General features: G+C 36.9%; 1 protein-coding gene and 1 long non-coding RNA gene across 2 annotated transcripts in view; one reads left to right on the forward strand and one right to left on the reverse strand.

The window, feature by feature from the left end:
• LOC140527335 (uncharacterized) overlaps positions 1 to 7776 on the forward strand; it is a 37915-nt gene extending 30139 nt beyond the window's left edge. The window contains exon 5 of the long non-coding RNA XR_011974768.1: positions 7559 to 7776. This is a non-coding gene — a long non-coding RNA (uncharacterized lncRNA). The remainder of the gene's footprint in view (positions 1 to 7558) is intronic.
• Positions 1701 to 18112, reverse strand: part of LOC140527334 (mitochondrial adenyl nucleotide antiporter SLC25A24-B-like) — a 35139-nt gene continuing 18727 nt past the window's right edge. The window contains exons 4-8 of the mRNA XM_072644178.1: positions 15342 to 15491; positions 11892 to 11999; positions 9281 to 9448; positions 7314 to 7464; positions 1701 to 3831 (exon numbers count right to left, since the gene is read on the reverse strand). Coding sequence (XP_072500279.1) covers positions 3647 to 3831; positions 7314 to 7464; positions 9281 to 9448; positions 11892 to 11999; positions 15342 to 15491 — 762 coding nt within the window. The 3' untranslated portion in view covers positions 1701 to 3646. The remainder of the gene's footprint in view (positions 3832 to 7313; positions 7465 to 9280; positions 9449 to 11891; positions 12000 to 15341; positions 15492 to 18112) is intronic.

The following is an 18112-nucleotide window of genomic DNA, read 5'->3' on the forward strand; positions in this document are numbered from 1 at the left end:
ATATGTGTGTGTATGTACATATATATATTTAGAATATATTATAAAAGCTCTGAGGTTAAAAGGGGAAACTAATTGCTAGGAATCAGTATAGCTGTTAACTGGAAAAGATCTTTCAAAGTGGGCTCTGAGGATCTGCCTTTTGACCTGTACTATTCAACATTTTTCAGTGATGAGGAGGAAGGCACAAGGTAGCGTGTCTGTCAGATTTGCAGATGACACAAAGATGACCACTAACAATAGTTAAGATTCAAAAAGACATTGATAAGCTAGGACAAAGGACTAAATCTTATAAGATCAAATTTAGCAGGGATAAAGTTCCTCTGTTCAGGGAGGGAAGATTTGCTTCTCCACTGCTCCTTCTACTCCCAAAGCAAAACATAGATAACAGAGGGATGTTGACTATGTTGACAAGGTGTTAACATTCAGGGACTCCTTTAATAAATGTGAACCTTTCTCTATGAATGAATCAGGTGGACTGGGCTGGAAATAATCCATGCCTCTGGGGACTTCAAGTAGGCTAGCCTGGGGGAGTTTGGGTTAGTTAGTGCAGGATGGGAGCAGTTTGGAGAGAAGGTCAGTGTAACTCTGCCTCATTTAAATCCAATTCATGCACATGTCAAGACATCACCCAGTGATGTCATTGGTCCTCTTCAAAAAAGAAGGACAAATAGAAACAGTGGAGGGGAAAGGATTTCTCTTTCTTCTCCCTCCACGCCCCACTCCCTCCACCATCGGCCAAATGCTCTAATATATAAGGACAAGAAAATCAGTTTGGCCTGGAATGTAGAGTGCATGAAGGGGAATATAATCAGGCTGGAAAGATAGGTTGGGACCAGGTTACAAATAGCTTTAAATACTAGTTATTAATACATATGCATTTATTAAACAGCTATTATGTTCCAGACACTGTGCTAGATATTGTGAATTAAAAAAAAAAATCCGAACAATTCTTGCCCTCAAAAAGTTTACATTCTACTGGCCAGAATCTAAAATGGATCTGAATCTAACACCAACACAGGACTCCTCCTCTTTCTGCCTTCCTCCTCCTTCCTCCTGAGGAAACTAAGATACTTCTTGGTGGATGGGTGTTAAAGAAATCATAAGAGGAAGAGGTGTTGCCCCCAATTATGCAAGCCCATTAATTAGACCCTTAACTGTTCACAGTTGATCTACTCACTTCCCTGGGAACATGTGAACATGATACTTTCCATAGGTTTGCAGCTTCTGGAACACACAGGACATGGAACATATACATCCTTAATATACTTCTACTCTCTACCAACCCCAGAAATTCCCAAGAGAAGAAAGGATAAGATCTTTCCCTCTCCCCATTTCTTTCCCTGTTCAGAACCATCTTCCATAGACTTACATATATATACACATATATTTCTCTCACACAAACACCGAGTTTCTTACACTTTCACTCCTATGCTCAGCTTAGGATTTACTCACCTTATTCTCCTTCAACCCCAAAACTTATTCCACATTCCCACACACTGCAGGCATGTAATTCCCACTGCCTAGTGCTTCTCTCCTATTCTTTACCTCCTCCATTAATTACAACACTAATCATCAGTTAGCTTTCTGACCCTCTCCCTAGGAAAATTAAATTCCTTCTAATTTCAGTTGAGATTAATTTTTGTGATTTAACAAGAAAAAACACTATTCCCAATAGAGTTGTTAGGATCAATATACCATCTTTATTTTGAAGTAAGAGAAAGCTTTGAAGGTAAAAGCTACCAAGGAGGGGGGAAAGTCAACAATTTGTCTTTAAATCCTGAATACCGTTGGAGGTTCTGTGTTGTGCACGTACTTAATTTCAATGATATGATTGGGGACATCATAAAAATAAACTGAAGCACAATTTAAAGGATCTGGCATACATTTTTTGTCAGACCACAGGGCTATTAAAAAGAAGAAGAAGGACAGTATTGTAGGATGAGATACACAGGTTACCTAATCCTAACTTTGACCAAGAAGGTCAAAATCAGGAACCTGTGGCAAATAAGAAAAATCAGGTGAAAGGAGCATGTTACTTTTTAAGTCCATGAATTGGGTCTTCCTTGTTCCTTAGAAGACATGAGATCCTAAGTGGTTAGAGGCCTAACTAGCCAGTAGGCCACTAGATATATTCTATTGTACTCAAGAAGAGTTCAGATCCTTGATTTCACAACCACACGAGAGAGGTGAATAAGAATCAAGGGCAGCACCAGCAGTGCTTTGGGTAATGGTACCAGAAACAAAGTTGATGCCCATCAATTGTGGAATGACCAAACAAATTATGATTTAAGAATGTAAAGGAATATGACTGTGCTATGAGAAATTGTAAATACAGAGAAGCATGGAAAGGTTCATGTGAACTGATACACACAATGATGACAGAAATGTAAATGGAAAGAATAACAAAGATTTGAAACTGAATGTTTAAAAAAAATTAATTACCAAGTATGTCCCCAAAGAAGATGCTTCCCACAGAAGCATCTTGGTACAAATGGCGGACGCTGAGGGTGGAACACTGCCCTTAGCAACAGAATTTTTTTAATATGTTGGTTGAGTTTGCTGAACTCTTTTTCCCTCTTTCTTATTTTTTGGTACAAGAGATGGCTCCCTGGGAAGAAACAGAAGGAAGAGAAATGTAGGAAATCTAGGTGATGTTTAAACAAAGGATATCAATAAAATTTAATTTTTAAAAAGGGTAATCTAAGCAATGATGATATATCACAGATTTTGCCTCAGATTTGTATATCTGACCTTCATCTACTGTGGTCAGTTCCCTCTGTCCCATCCCTTGAACTGGGACGTCCAGTGATGGGCACTAGACATGACAAAAGCTCCAATCAGCAGAGAGAATGAAGATAGTGGTCACTTTTTACAAAATTGAAGTTCAGAAATGTAAGATTTCCACAGGTTGTCCCAAGTGGCTTTCTGGGAGAAAGGAAATGGAGGAAGGGAAGGAAATAAGCATTTATTAAGTGCCTGCTACGTATCAGGCACTGTGTGCTATGCACTTTACAAATATTTTCTAGTTTGGAAAGGCCTGTTGGACAATACACCATTTACTATATCCATGAAGTTCCAGTTCAGCAGCCAATTAAAAGATTTTCTGTCATCACACAGTATAATTCTCTAAAAACATCCTCCCAGAACCTTCTATTTCATTTTTTAAGAACAAAAACACTAAATATATTTTATTTTGCTAGTGAATACAATTTCAAATGCACTGATTTCTCTTGGTAGTTTTAAAATATATTCAAAATGCATATAACATTTTTCAAATTAAGGTTTAAATGTTATTTAAGTACAAATGGCTCAACACGAATTGATATGAGGGACCAAACATTTTACGGCTGTACTTTATAAATATAAAGGGCACCTAAGATATTTTTCAATCCATACCAGCGCAAGTCTCTACAAGGCAACATCAGAAGGAAGATAAATAGAATTGTGTGTTTTTTAAGGATTTTAACATGGGTTCTGTCACATATAAAATTAAGATAAAAATGCTATAAATGCTAAATGATACATTCCTCCCTTGAGGGAGAAAGATATAAGATCTGTTCACAAAAGCTGTTACAATTTTAAGGGAAAAATCAATCAAAACTGTCATTCTTTTAAGCAGTTGTGCTAATAACCGCAATTCAACGTTTCACACATCGTCTACTCCCAGCCTTCTCTTTGTTTTCTCATACATGAAATAGCTTATGCAGACTGCTGGAAGCACCTTTACAACACTAGGTATGATGCCCTTGTAGAATCCTGTCATTCCCTCGGTGACAATTATTATTTTAACCAGACGGATCATCTTCACTGGTTGAATTCCTCTCAATGTTTCTAGAAAATGAGGAACAAGAAAAAATTCAGCCTAATATTGTAATTCAAGTTTGTTTTTTCTCCATTGGTTAAGCAAATCTGTATGTTGAAAAAGAACACAATATTAGAATTCAACATTTACTACTCCTTTGCCCTTAGAAAGAGTCCCACTCACAAGTAGGTCATTCATGATAGATTTTACCAGATAGTGATAACATTTTTGATGATGATCTTTTAATTACAGAATTATAATTCTAATGATTTCTAAGTATACTTATTTAAAATTCTCTGCCTTTCCAGTCCTCCAAGCACCACAAAGAGCCAGCTCTCTCCCTCCCCACCCATTTATTTATTTGAAAATGGGTGTCCCTATTTTACCTAAGTTAGAAATGAAATGGTCGTGCCTCCAGGAAAAGATATCTAAAGACAAATGTCCCGTTCCTCCAGCTCTACAAACTCTTGTGACTATTAAAATGGAATGGTTCTATGTTTTCTTGATGGCAAAAAAAAAAAAAGAAATGGAATGGTCACTCATTGACCAGCCCCATTGATGATTAGCACTGAAGTTTTGACCTGCTCCGACTCCAGTCTGGGCTCATTCATCCCTTTTTTAGGTGACTTGGAGGTCCTCTATTACCCAGGAGTCAACCCAGTATATTGATGCTGGAACTAATGTTACCCCCTACTGCAACGCAGAACTTCTGAACTTGAATGATCCACCAGCCTCAGTGTCCCCAGTAGCAAAGACTGCAGGCTTGTGCTGTCACACTGGCTTCAATCAGATTGACATAACCATACTAGGACTATGCTAAACCAGAAACCATCCTGAGACTAGCGTTATCATTTCCATAATGACTCAAGAGCAGCAAGCTGGAACTACCTACACACCAAAATGGGAATTCCTTCTTGGCAGTCTCAGATGAGGAGCCAAAACGTAAAGAATGTCACACAATATCCCAAAGTCCAAATGCAGGCTCCTATCATATAACACTTGGTTCTTCTAGCATAGCGTACCCTTATCAAATTCCTAGCAGATAAGTGTTCTTGGAATCAGTTCCCAAGTAGATCTAAAATTCCTGATATAATAGATCATCAAGCACTCTGTACTTAAAAAATAAATAAAATGTAAGCTTTTTACTAAAACTTATGTCAAACTAAGAAAAAATGTACCTTTCACTCATTCTAAAATACTGAAATATTCTAAACCTTGATAATTATGAGAGCTAGCTTTTAGCTAGTACTTTTCTGTGCAACGTTCTTTCCATACATTATCTCATTTCATCCTCACAACAACTGTGTGAGGTAGATGTTACTATTATTCTCCTTTTACAGATGAAGCAAGGTTACCCAACTTGCCAGGGTTACAAAATTAATAAGAGTCGGGAACTGAACTCAGGTATTTCTGATTCCAAGACCAGTACTTTACCCATTATATCAAAGTAAGAGACATTTATCTGATATTGAACCACAGCCCAAACTGATCATACCAAAGTCCATCACAGACAGAAAGGAGCATGATTCATGAAGTGGTATTTTAGCATTTAAATCAGTGCTTCTTGATCTTTTGCAAGGCTGTTTTTGTATCCCATTCCAAAGTGGCTACAGTTGTAAGCAAAGAAAACAAAATGGATTCCTCACCTCTTATCTGTCCTTCCGACTGCCTAGCCAGAACAGAAGAGGGGACTTGAACTTAGTTGTCTGTGGCAAAATGGGGAAAAGAAACAGGTGCCAATTGTTTTTTTTTTGAGGTAGGTAGGTGGTACAGTGAATAGAGAGGCTGGAGGCAGGAAGACCTGAGTTTAAGTTCAGCCTCAGGCATTTATCAGATGTGTGATGCAGGGCACATCACTTCTGCCCACATTTTCCTTAATTGTAAAATGAGGCTCATAGTAGCCCTTACTTCACCAAACTGTTGTGAAGATCAAATGAGATAACATTTGTAAATTGCTTAGCACAATGCCTAGAACAGAGTAGATACTCCAGAAATGCTTCTTCCCTCCCTCTGTTTTCCTTCCTCCCTTTCTAAAATTTTGTTTAAAGTAAATGGCATCTTTGCTATAATCCTGCAGGGTAGCTCTTCATCTCAGTCTTCTCAAAGGAGCCAGTAGGAATTAAAGGAGAGATAAAGGATTCCAGCTGTAGGGAGGACAGCAACAGGAATGCAGAACCAAAAGTCATTAGGCCCAATGATCATTTATGAAAAAGAAATTTGTCACCACAACCCAAAGAGAAGGTAGATTAAGTCGAAACAAAGGAATAGACTATCTGGCCTTCTGCTGGGTTTGACCCACAAAAATTGCTGAAAAAGCCTCTGAGACTACGGCTAAAGAGAGCTGAGCTGCCCTTCCTGTTGTGGAGAGGTGACATAGCAACCTACCACTCAACAGAGGACCAGAAGATGGCAAAAGAGGAAGTAGGAGAGGACCCGAAGAAAGCCACCAGCAGAGACCAGCAGAAGACAATAAAACAGAAGACCAGTAGGTGGCGATACAGCAGAGAGAATAGCCCAGAGGACTGCAACCAACTTGATAACATCTCTAGACCCACATTCATGGCTCGGTAGGAAAGCAACAAGTGGTAATAGAAGGGGTGGAGGAATCTAGCCCTAAGGAGTACAAGGTGCCCTGTTTATGTGTATTCCCTATACAAGCCCTTTCTCACTTGGCTTCAAACTTCTTCTCCCACCACTGGTATGGGAGTCTATGGGAAAGTGTACCTCTATAAGAGAAATGATTATTTCTCTCTCACATTAATAATCAATTACTGAACTAGGACCAGGATTTTTTCAGAAGCCTATAGGTTGTTCTCTGAAGGACACTGTTGATAATGCAACTGAATTAACTTTTTCCTCAATCCCATTCCGACCTTACCCAGGTGGCGAAGTCCATTATGCTCTGCACAGGTAGGGATGGGGATAAATTCTTTGATTAGATTACCCAAGGCTGGCCAATTTAGAAATAAATGACAATATCAAAGTTAAATCCCCAGCTCCTCTTTAGAATAGGTCTACCTCTGATTGTAATATTCATTCTCTCCCATTAATTATTAACCAATCAGAGTTGATTGCCACCCTCAGGAACACCCACTCTTCCAAAAGTATATAAACTTCGAGCCCACCACCATGATTTGTCTTTCGTCTAGAGTGTCACTGATCCATTTTATTGGTAATATGCTAGCATTATTAATAAAATGATTATTTATTCAGAAACTATGTCTCTCTATTTTCTTAAACATCACATCTACATGTGTAGAAAGAAATGTTTCCTGTGTCTTATTGTACTATATTGTTTAATTAAAATGCGTTTTGCTTTGAACTAACGTATTTGCTTGGTATGGTAAAATAAACATTACCGAGGGATGGTTTTGATTAAATACTGACCTAAAGTGTCTCTTAAACTTGACATAGCTTTCGGGGAGCCCATGATTGGAATGAGAGAGAAGGTACTGGGACTATATAATAAGATACATACTAAGATAATAAGGGTCATTCAGCAAAAACTCACCTTCCGCCTGCATGTGAGTTCTCACTAGAGTGAAAGGGTAGCTGGCTAACTGACCACAAGTACTAGACAAGGTACTGCAAGCCAGTAGTACTACAATTCCAGGGTTTACAGAGTCTCTAGAATGATGCTGCAACCAAAAATTCTTCAACGTCTGCCCAAGAAAAAAGTATTAAATATGAATTAACCATTATATAAGTTTAGGCAAGGTGAAAACTATATATTACCTATACAACATCTTCTTTCAGCCAAGTACAGACCTCAACACAACAACCCACAATCTTCTGACTGCCCACTTAGATCTCTTCAAAGAATATGTACGTGAATATTCCTTAAAACTACAACTTGTACAGAATATGACTCATCTACAAAGAAAGAGAAGCCCAAGGCATCTAACATTTGCATGTTGTATGGTCTGCCTGTATGTCTTAAAATACAATGTAAAGACAATAAAACCCAGATGTTTATTGACCTAAATTACTATGGACTTTGCTCTTCTCCATTTACACTGTCGTAACATTAAGATTGGTCAGGGTAGTCCATCTACGTGCAATTAAAAGTCACAGAGTATCATAGACAAGAGCACCCTCACTATTAGTCCTGGACCACAAAACCTCAATTTCCTGACCTTCAAAAAAGACTAATCTTTTCAAATCAGATCTCCCAGAAACTAATTTGAGATACTAAGTTGAGAAATAAATTTTAATGTAAAAAACAAAAAGCTTATGTCACTGACAACTTTCTTTTTTCCTTATATTTTATTGATGAGATTTTAACTTTGTTCTTATATCCTCAGGTAAAACATAATTTTTAAGTGAATAATAAATTTTAATGATGTCTTTATTCAATGTGCATATATCACCATAGCACATAACATAGCGCAATAATAAAGACAGCTGTTAGGGTTTATAAATGCCATGTCTAAAGGCAAAATGTTTTCGGCTATAAGGACAAAAGGCTAAAAGTGGCCCAACCCAGCACCAATGGTGATAACTCGCTTACATTTATGAAAGCAAAATAAAGGAAGCAAAAAGCAAAACAAATAAATAGATTCATCTAGAAAAATGGTGAATACTTTAAAATTCTGTAAAATATAATGCCTTTTTATAAATCCATAAGAGTAATATTTTATCTTTCAAATATGAAAATAGTGTGACAAAGAATATTCTTTGGTTTTGTAATAGTGGGGATGGGTCTGTGCTGATCTGATCATACTCAGTCATGAAATTCTCCTTGAAATCAGGAGCACTTGACTTCAAAATGTCCTACTGGCTTTAATGACACAGAGTGGCCAAAATGTAGCAAGTTGACACATTTGGGGATTAAATTGGATCTTGACCTAATCAGTACTGTGCACTGACCAGCTATTACTGTTTATGTTTCTAAAGAAAGCCTCTTTACCTTCCCCTTCACTCTCTCCAAGATTAGCTGCTCATACCTGAACTGGGGTCTAATATTTTAATTACCATCAAGTAATTCTTAAGGTGGGCAGTTAGGTGGCATTGTAGATGGAGTGCCAGGCCTAGAGTCAAGAAGACTCATCTTCATGAATTCAAATCTAACCTCAGACACTTACTAGCTGTGTGACCCTGGACAAGTCACTTCACCCAGTTTGCCTCAGTTTCCTCATCTGTAAAATGAGTTGGAGAAGGAAATGGCAAACCACTCCAGTATTTTTGCCAAGAAAATCCCAAATGGGGTCATGAAGAGTTGGGCGCAACTGAAAACAACTGAACAACAATAATTCTTAAGGAATCCCAGGACAAACAGACCAATAACATGCCAAAAAAGGCCAAATAGTACCATAATTCAATCTACTATTTAGTCAGAAAATATTTGACATTACTTTTCTGTTCCTTTTTTTTAAAAAAAGGAATATGAGATGAGATTCTACTAATGAGTAACTGTTTATAGACCACAGTTTCCATTGCAACAGATTGGTTGTAAACTCCATTTGGGAATGAACTCACCTCAAACACAGCTAGGTCTACACCTGCATAAGGTATGATGCCCAGTATGTTAGGAACATAACTTTTGTAAAAGGTTTTGAATCCTTCATACTTCATCATCTTCTGGACACAATTAGATATTCCTGTGTATCTTGAAGTTGAATCTAAAGTCAACCTGGTCTTTAAAACCTAAATTAATGAAATTCAATTTATCAGATTTTACCAAACCAGAACTGTGTCACAACTATATTATCTCGCAAAGTTACACAAAACTCATAGGTAACCATCTAAAATGGAACTGCGTTTTCACCAACCAACTTCTGATGTCTTTTTTGCCACTATTTCCAGGAGAGCTTGAGGAGTGGGGAATGGAACTACTAAGTAAGGAAAGAAAAAAGGTATCTTGGCTTTGCGGGTCACATCTAACTCAACTTCCCTCACTATACAATACCTTAAAGCAAATTCTGGCTATTTATCCACACTTACAAACTATAACAAAAACAACCAATCACTTTGTAGACCCTAAGAGAAAATTAATAACTATTCATATATTAATAAAATAAAATAATATATTAATATTAATATATTATATATTACATTTAATAAATATGAAATATATGGTATATAAACATATATCACATATTACATACACTAAATATATAATATATTATATGAATATATTGTGTATTACAAATAATAAATAATATATTCTATAAATATAATATAGATAAAATATTATATTTTTAAAAATAAATATCAAGTGACTATAAGTAAACCTTGAAGTAAAAGAATCCAACTTACACATTAACTATAACTAGCAAAGTGCAGAATGAAGAAACACCAAAGAAGAAAAAGATATTTCAAAAACATTTAAAAATAAATATACTAGAATCTTGCTCTAACACTAAATTTAGAATAAGATGGGCCCATTTTGTATCCCATCCAAGGAACTCAAAATCAAAGTATAAAATCACATTTATTATAGAAAGTTCTATGGCAAGGATCCTAGAAGCAGTAGCAGGATCCAGACGACCATAGAAACAGAGATTTTTAAATTACTAAATCCACCTATGTTCAGGTCTAACTTGTTTGTCTCCTAATACGTTGAATTCTGCTGATAAGTATCTATTCTCTGCCTATTTAAAATTCCATTGACTTCAGAAAGAGCTCTGTGTAAAGGTCTGAAGAACTTGAATCACTGTAATTCTTAATTGTATTAATGTTAGTGGCCCTAAAATGTGCATATATATGAAGACTTTCTAGAGAAGCGGCTGGTTATGGTGGAAATTCAACACAACTCAACACTTATTAAAGAACAGAGCATTATGCTTCGCACTGGGAGAAACAAAGTTTGGAGAAGGCAGGGCAAAGAATGCCGGACTAGAATTCATGAAGACTCAAGTTCAAATCCAGCCTCAGACATTTACTAGCTGTGTGTCCTTGGGCAAGTCACTTAACCTCTCTGTCCCTCAGTTTCCTCATCTGTAAAATGGGAAGTTATAATAATAGCACCTCCTTCCCAGGGTTGTTATGATATGTAAAGTGTATTACAAACCTTAAAGCACTATACAAACGTTAGCTATTATTAGATAAATTATAGTCCCGCCCTTCATGGAGTTTGTAACCTAGTGGAGTATCAATCAAGAGGGACTGAGGGAAATGGGAAGGCAACGTATCTCTGCGGGTAGGGATGTGACATTTAAAAATGATCGAGAGACAGAATTTCTGCATAATTTAGTCATTTTATTAGTAATGCCAGCATTTTAATAAAAGAACGGTCATTTAGCCTCTGTGTCTTAGGCCAATGCAGACTCACTCATGCATATAGGTCCATTGGAAGAGAAGTGTTCCTGAGGGTGGCAATCAGCTCTGGTTGGTTAACAGTTAATGAGAGGATGACTGTTACAGTGAGAGGCTGGAACTGAACTTTGATTGTGTCATTTACTTCTTAAATTACCCCCACACTTGGGCAATCGTTTAAATAATGTATTCCTAGCCACAGCCGAGAAGAGCACAATGGATGCCCCACCTGGGTGGGGTCTGGATAAAGGTAGCTCAGCCTTGAGAGCCTGAGGTTTTGAAACAAGGATAAAAGAAAAAAGGGGAACTCTTAATCTCCCCAAATCACCGCTTATTGATAATCATTTCTCTCAGGGGCAGAAGTCCAGAATGGGATGCCAAGTTCTGAAACTTACCAGTAACATAAACAAGTCGTGCGAATCACTTAACCTGTATTGAGACTGTTTGTTCTTCTTTAAAACGGAAGAAATGATATCTGCACTTCCTACCTCATGGAGCCTTTTGTGAAGAGCACAGTTTGTAAAGTCCTGTACAATTGTCAGCTATTGCTATTAAACCTCTTAGGCACAGCAACCAGTGAAAAGTCCCTTCTTCTATTCACAGATACACCAACTTAGATGAAATGTTCTTAGCACAACTGCAACATTATGCTTGTCCTAAAGGAAAGTTAGCTTTCATCAGGACAGTGGCACTTAATGACAAGAATTTCAAATCCTATAGCTCCAATGGCCAGTGTATACTAAGACACAACCTAGGGCTTGTGTGAAAGAAATATAAGCCATATTCAACATTAAAAACATAGGCTTGCCAGCTGTTTCATGGAGACACTCACCTCCAACGGGTAGATCAAGGTCTGCGCAGTGATTTCAGCCAAAGATCCAGAAACAAACCTATCCATAATTCCCATAGTGTTCCTCTCAGTAGCAAGCAAGTTTTTATACTGTGTAAATAAAGATTTTCAAAAGCACATAAATGCTGAGAACAGAGAGCAAATTTCAAATTTACAGCTGTCATTGGAGGTATGATTTCTGAAATCACACTTTGTTTAACAGTACCATCCACCTAGCAGAATGTGTATGGTCTGTATGCTTGTGGGCTTGATCCACTAGGATATTGATCAAAGGGCCTCATTTGGGTTACTTTCTTTCCACATTTGGCAGGAGAATTGGTATCCAATAAAACACATGTTGAGTGCATGGACCTACATGCCATTCAAGCAAAATCCAGATAATCCTTTGTTGAATACTTTGTAAAGGGGTGTCAGGTCAGGTAAGGGGTTGAATCATAATAGTGTCTGAAGTCTTATCCAACTCTGACCATTCTGCGGTTGTTTCCTTCTGCATCACCATGTCTATACTGAAGAATATGCCTCAAGATAGAGTTTGAACAGGGGTACCTTTGTACCACTACCAGAAGTTGCTACGTAATATTGTGTGAAAGGGTGCTCGCCAGCTCATAGAGTTAGAAGTAGAAGGGATCTTAGAAGCCATAGTGTCCAACACCCTCATTTTACAAAGAAACAGAATCTCATATACATTAAATGACTTGCCCAGGGCTACTCAGCAAAGTTCCTAGTGCAAGATATGAACTTAGCTCTTCATGACTCCAAGACCAGCACTTTAGCTAGGGTATCACTTATTTATCTGCCTCTAAGGATTGCTAATAAAAGCTGAGGAGGCTATTGGCCTGCTACACACCGTCAAGGGTTCTAAAATTATTACCTTACAATAATGGTTTTGATGAGAAGCAAGGCGGTTAGCCTTGGAGTCAGAACAACCCAGATTCTCCTTCTGACACATGAGAGAGCCCTTCTGACACAGTTCACTTAATCTCTCTGTGTCTTAGTCAACTCTCCCAGACCCTAAGTGGTAAAACAGTTGTCAGTATGCACTGACAAAGCTCTCACTGAGAAATCCCCTACATAAATGAAATCACAAGTGCAGGTCATCCCCATCAGCAACAACAAAAAGTGTTGCTAATGCCAGTTAGGTCATTGTGTTTCAAGATGCCAAATGACTAAAAAAAGACAACTAAAATTGTCATTAAAACAGTTATGAATCAAAGTGAAAACATTTTTTCTCATTTAAAAAAAATATGAACCTGAATTGAACATCATTCATTTCAACAAGTATCTATCACCTTACCAGGGGTGTTCCACAAGGCTCTCCTTTGTCCTCTTCTCTTCTAACTCTGCATTATTTCTATGTTTTCAACAGCTTTCATAAATTCAATTGTCATCTCTAAGCAGAAAGTTCCCATATTTATGCATCTAGCCCTTATGTCTCTCTCAAACATCAGTCTTGCATCACTAACTACCAGTCAGGCATCTCTGAGTGTCCAGCAAGCATATCAAATTCAACATGTCCGAAACAGATCTCACAAACTCTCCTCCACAAAGTTGCTCTTTCTCCAAGCTTCTTTATTTCTGTTGAGGTCATCATCATCTCCCTATTTGCTCAGGTTCTCATCTTGAAGTCATCCTTGACTCTTTACTTTCTGTCACCATGCATCTCGAATCAGTTGACAAACCTTATCAATTCTACTTCCACTGCATCTCTCAAATATATTTCCTTGTCTTCACTCAGACTGCCACAATGCTAGTTCAGTCCCTCACCACCTCTTGCCTGGACTTCTACAATAGTCTCCTGCAAAGCAGAATTGCAGTGGCTCAAAAGAAACGTGAGATACACAAACTTAGAGACATCTTCTCTCCAAATGTTCATATGGACTATTTGTGATTGACCTACAGTAGAGCCTTCTGAGCTCATATTGGTCTGATCAGATACATTGTACCTTGACTGCAACATAGTCACACCACTCTGATCCTCTTGGAAAATGGACCACAACCATACTACAGACTCCTAATAAAGGTTCCCACTTTCATTCTCTCCCCTCTACAATAGACCCTCCTTCCAGCTGCCAAAATAATTTTCTAAATCACAAAAGTCTGTCATGTCTGTCCTTTACTCAAATCTCCAATTCATATTGTACATAGCTTGTTGGTATGTAATTGTTTTTGTGTTGTGTTCCCAGAGATTATTTTTTTTTTGCCTTTTTTTGTATAGCACAGAGCTTGGAATGTGGTAGGTGCTTAATAATTAGTTGTTGACTTGTTGACTTTTCAAAACTAATGTGGCACTCAGGAAAAGACTCTGGAAAAAGTTATTTGAATTCTATTTCAAGTCAAGTGAAAATAAAGAAAGGGATTTTAATTTAATGCTCTTGACAGTCTAAGACGCATGTGAACGCAAGGCCACAGTTTCCCCTCCACACCCCAGCCTAAGGTAAAGAGTGAATATTTTTTTTAAAAAATAATAATATGAGGCAGGAACCAAGGAGCATTTGAAAACTTCTGACTCATCAGTTAGGCTAATCTCTGTACCTACAGTCAGCATCAAGCTTTGCAAAAGTTAGATCTTCCAAGTTCTGATTCCTATTTATTACTTGAGATAACATATTATCTTTTATAGTATATTTCCTTACTTAATTATTACTATTTTTTAAGCAGTTATTAATATGTGACTCCCATTCTGAATCCGAAGTGAATTAGCAAAAATGTATTATTCCTTTCATTACAGACCAAAAAAATAAGGATATATTGAATTATTGTTTCATGAATAATAATTTAAAAAGACCTTCTGACAGAAAAAAATAAAAGCACCAGCAAAAAAGAAATTAGTTCATTCATTATAATGGCAAATGTTCAAGATGTCAACTTTTTAATCAAAAACCAAAAGATGCACATTTTCAAATACTCCTTAAAGGTTCTGATCAGATGTTCCAAGGTCATTTGGCTAATTCTTCTCAGCTTCTGTACCTTAGCAAACGATAGTGTAATCCCTTACTCCAGCAAAGGGTGTTGCTCTCCATCAGTGAGGAGAGAATCCCATGCCAATAGGTTTGGGAACTGAGGTTACACGAGTTAAAAGCTGGAACCATCAAGATGTGGAAGATACCTTGGAATCATCAGGTTGGTCAAAAGGGGATGAATATTTTGGACATGGCAGCTCATAAGAAGCCCTTAAGGCAACTAAAAGAACTATTATAACTGTCACCGGTGAAAGGGGTATCCCCATCTGCCAAAATCACTTATCCTATACTGAAGTGTTATAAGGAAGATGTCTGTGATAATTACTAATAAAAATGCCTGTGGAGAAAACAATGCAGTTCTTATTATTTATATTAAAAACAATGTTCTTTGTTTTTGTGAGAATAGTCCTAAGGATCAAAAAAAAAGTTTAAGCATTCTTTGTTAGTTAAATTTAGTTAGTTAGTTAGTTACCTTTTCATATGACCAGTATCTAATTGATGTCTCAGGTGCAATTTTAAGAACATTCACATAATTTCCCTTCCAAAGGGAAAAGAACCCTCCTTCCCTCAACATAGTCTCAAAGCCACTCTTGAGAGTTGTCACTGGTGGTAAAGCTCGAGCCTAGAAATGAAGGAAAAGATCGGACTAATTAGTTGATAAAACAACACCTTTTCTACTTGTTTATAGAAAGCACTTATATTTATAAAACACCTTCTTTGTTCAACATTCTTTACATTCCTATGGTTTTCAGCTTTCCCCAGGAGATACATAAAACATTAGAAGGTACTAAATATAAACATTATTTAATTCAATTCAGTAGCCATTAAAAAGAAATTAGAAAGTTTAACAATCCAGCAGGAATCGTATTACACTCCCCTCCGTGGGTGGTTATGACTGAAATACACAATTGTGAAAAAATACAGTAAAAGTAATCTATGAATCATATAACTTTGGAAGCTGTTGAAGTGGCAGTGAGTCATAAAGTGAAAGTTGTTTTAAATGACTAATTCCCTATCATTGTATGATATTCAGACTTTTCCTCCTAGGGTGTGATTCATACACTAACGCCTCTATTAAGAAGTTTCTTTTGGATATACTTTGTCAGAAACTTTGTTGTTGGAGACAGAAAGTTATTTTTTAACTTTTTCTCAATTACATGTAAACAAAAAATTTTAAGATGCATTTTTTTCTAATTTTGAGTTCCAAATTCTTTCCCTCCTTTCTTCCTTCCCCTTCCCTCTCCTTAAGAAGGCAAGCAATTTGATGTAGATTATAAATGTGCAGTCATACCAAACATTTTTACATTAGCCATGTTGAAAAAATGCAGACCAAAAAAAGAACAATAAAGTAAAAATGTTTCAATCTGCATTTATACTCTATCAGTCTTTGTTTTTTGTTTTTGTTTTTGTTTTTGTTTTTGCATTTTTCATCATACGCCTTTTGGAATTATCTTGGATCATTGTATTGCTGAGAAGAGCTGAGTCGTTCACAGTTGATCAACATAAAATATTGCTGTTACTGTGTACAGTGTTCTCCTGGTTCTACTTATTTCACTTTGTATCACTTCATGTAAGAATTATCATTTGGGGAATGGCTGAATAAATTGTGGTATATGAATGTAATGGAATACTATTGTGCTGTAAGAAATGATGAACAGGAAGATTTCAGAGAGGTCTGGAAAGACTTATATGAACTGATGCTGAGCAAAAGGAGCAGAACCAGGAGAACTTTGTACACAGCAGCAACCACAGTGTGAGAGGATTTTTTCTGGTAGACTTAGAACTTCATTGCCTTGCAAGGACTTAAAAAATTCCCAATGGTCTTTTAAGGCAAAATGCCTTCCACATCCAGAGAAAAAACTATAGAATTTGAGAACAGAATGTAGCAGATCATTTTCTTTTGTATTACATTTTGGTTTGTTTTATGATTTCTCCCATTCATTTTAATTCTTCTATGCAACATGACTAGGGTGAAAATGTATTTAATAGGAATGCATGTGTAGAACCTATATAAAATTGTATGCCACCTCAGGGAGGGAGGGGTGAGGAAGGGGAAAAGGAGGGGGAGGGAGGGGAAAAAAATCTAAGTTATATGGAAGTGATTGTAGAACACTAAAACAAATAAAATAATAATAATAAAAACAAAACAAACAAAAAAAAGAATTACCAGATTTTTCTGAATGCATCCTCCTTATCATTTCTGATAGCACAAAAGTATTCATCACAATCATATACCATATCTTGTTCAGTCATTCCCCAATTGATGGGTACCCCCCTCAATTTCCAGTTCTTTGCCATCACAAAAAAATGCTGCTATATAGGTCCTTTTCCTTTTACATATAGGTCTTTTTCCTTTATCTTTGACTTATTTGGGGTATAGATCTAGTAGTGGTATTTCTGGGTCAAAAGGTATGCACAGTTTTATAGCCCTTTGGGCATATTTCTACATTGTTCTCCAGAACAGTTAGATCAGTTCACACTCTATCAACAATGCATTAGTGTCCCTGTTTTTCCACATCCTCTCCAATAACTGTCATTTTCCTTTTCTGTCTTATTAGCCAAAGGCAGAAATTATACTGAAGGCATAGGGCAGGATAAAGTTAGTCATCATGGATGGCAAATTCATGTGACTTAGTACTACAATATAGCAGACAAAAAGTCTAATGATACTTTCAGCTAAAAGAATAGATGATAGTGGCCAGAGTAACTGAGAGAAATAAGTTTCACTGCAGTCTTCCCAAGTCAGATCACATTTGAAGTACAGAGTTCAGTTTGGGGTGCCACATTTTAGAAGGGACACTGTCAAACTGATGTCTAGATGAAGCAACCATGAGAATTCAAAGTGTTGTTTACTGAGGAGCAATTGGAAAAAAATGCCCTTTTTATGGTTCTTGGTTTTTTTTACTAACTGTAGCTCATTCTGAGATAAAGCTTCTCGGTTAATACTCTGACACAAACAATGCTATGTAAATATTTAACAACCATTTCCCCCCCAAAAAATTGCTCAGGAAACACTTTAATTTGCTTTATTAATATTTTCTCTATCACTTTCTTAAGTCTCAAGACAATCAACAAAACAATAAATGAAGCGTTGATTTGTACATAGTGTCTGCTGACTTCTAAGATGCAAGTGCTCACAAAGAAAGCTTAGCAATTGACTAGGGAAGTTGCCACTGGATCCAGAGAACCCCTAAATGACACAACCTTGTAGTCATTCTCTTAGTCATTACTTTTTTCTGTTTT

The sequence above is a fragment of the Notamacropus eugenii genome, chromosome 2, assembly GCF_028372415.1.
Source record: "Notamacropus eugenii isolate mMacEug1 chromosome 2, mMacEug1.pri_v2, whole genome shotgun sequence".
Taxonomy (NCBI): Eukaryota; Metazoa; Chordata; class Mammalia; order Diprotodontia; family Macropodidae; genus Notamacropus; species Notamacropus eugenii.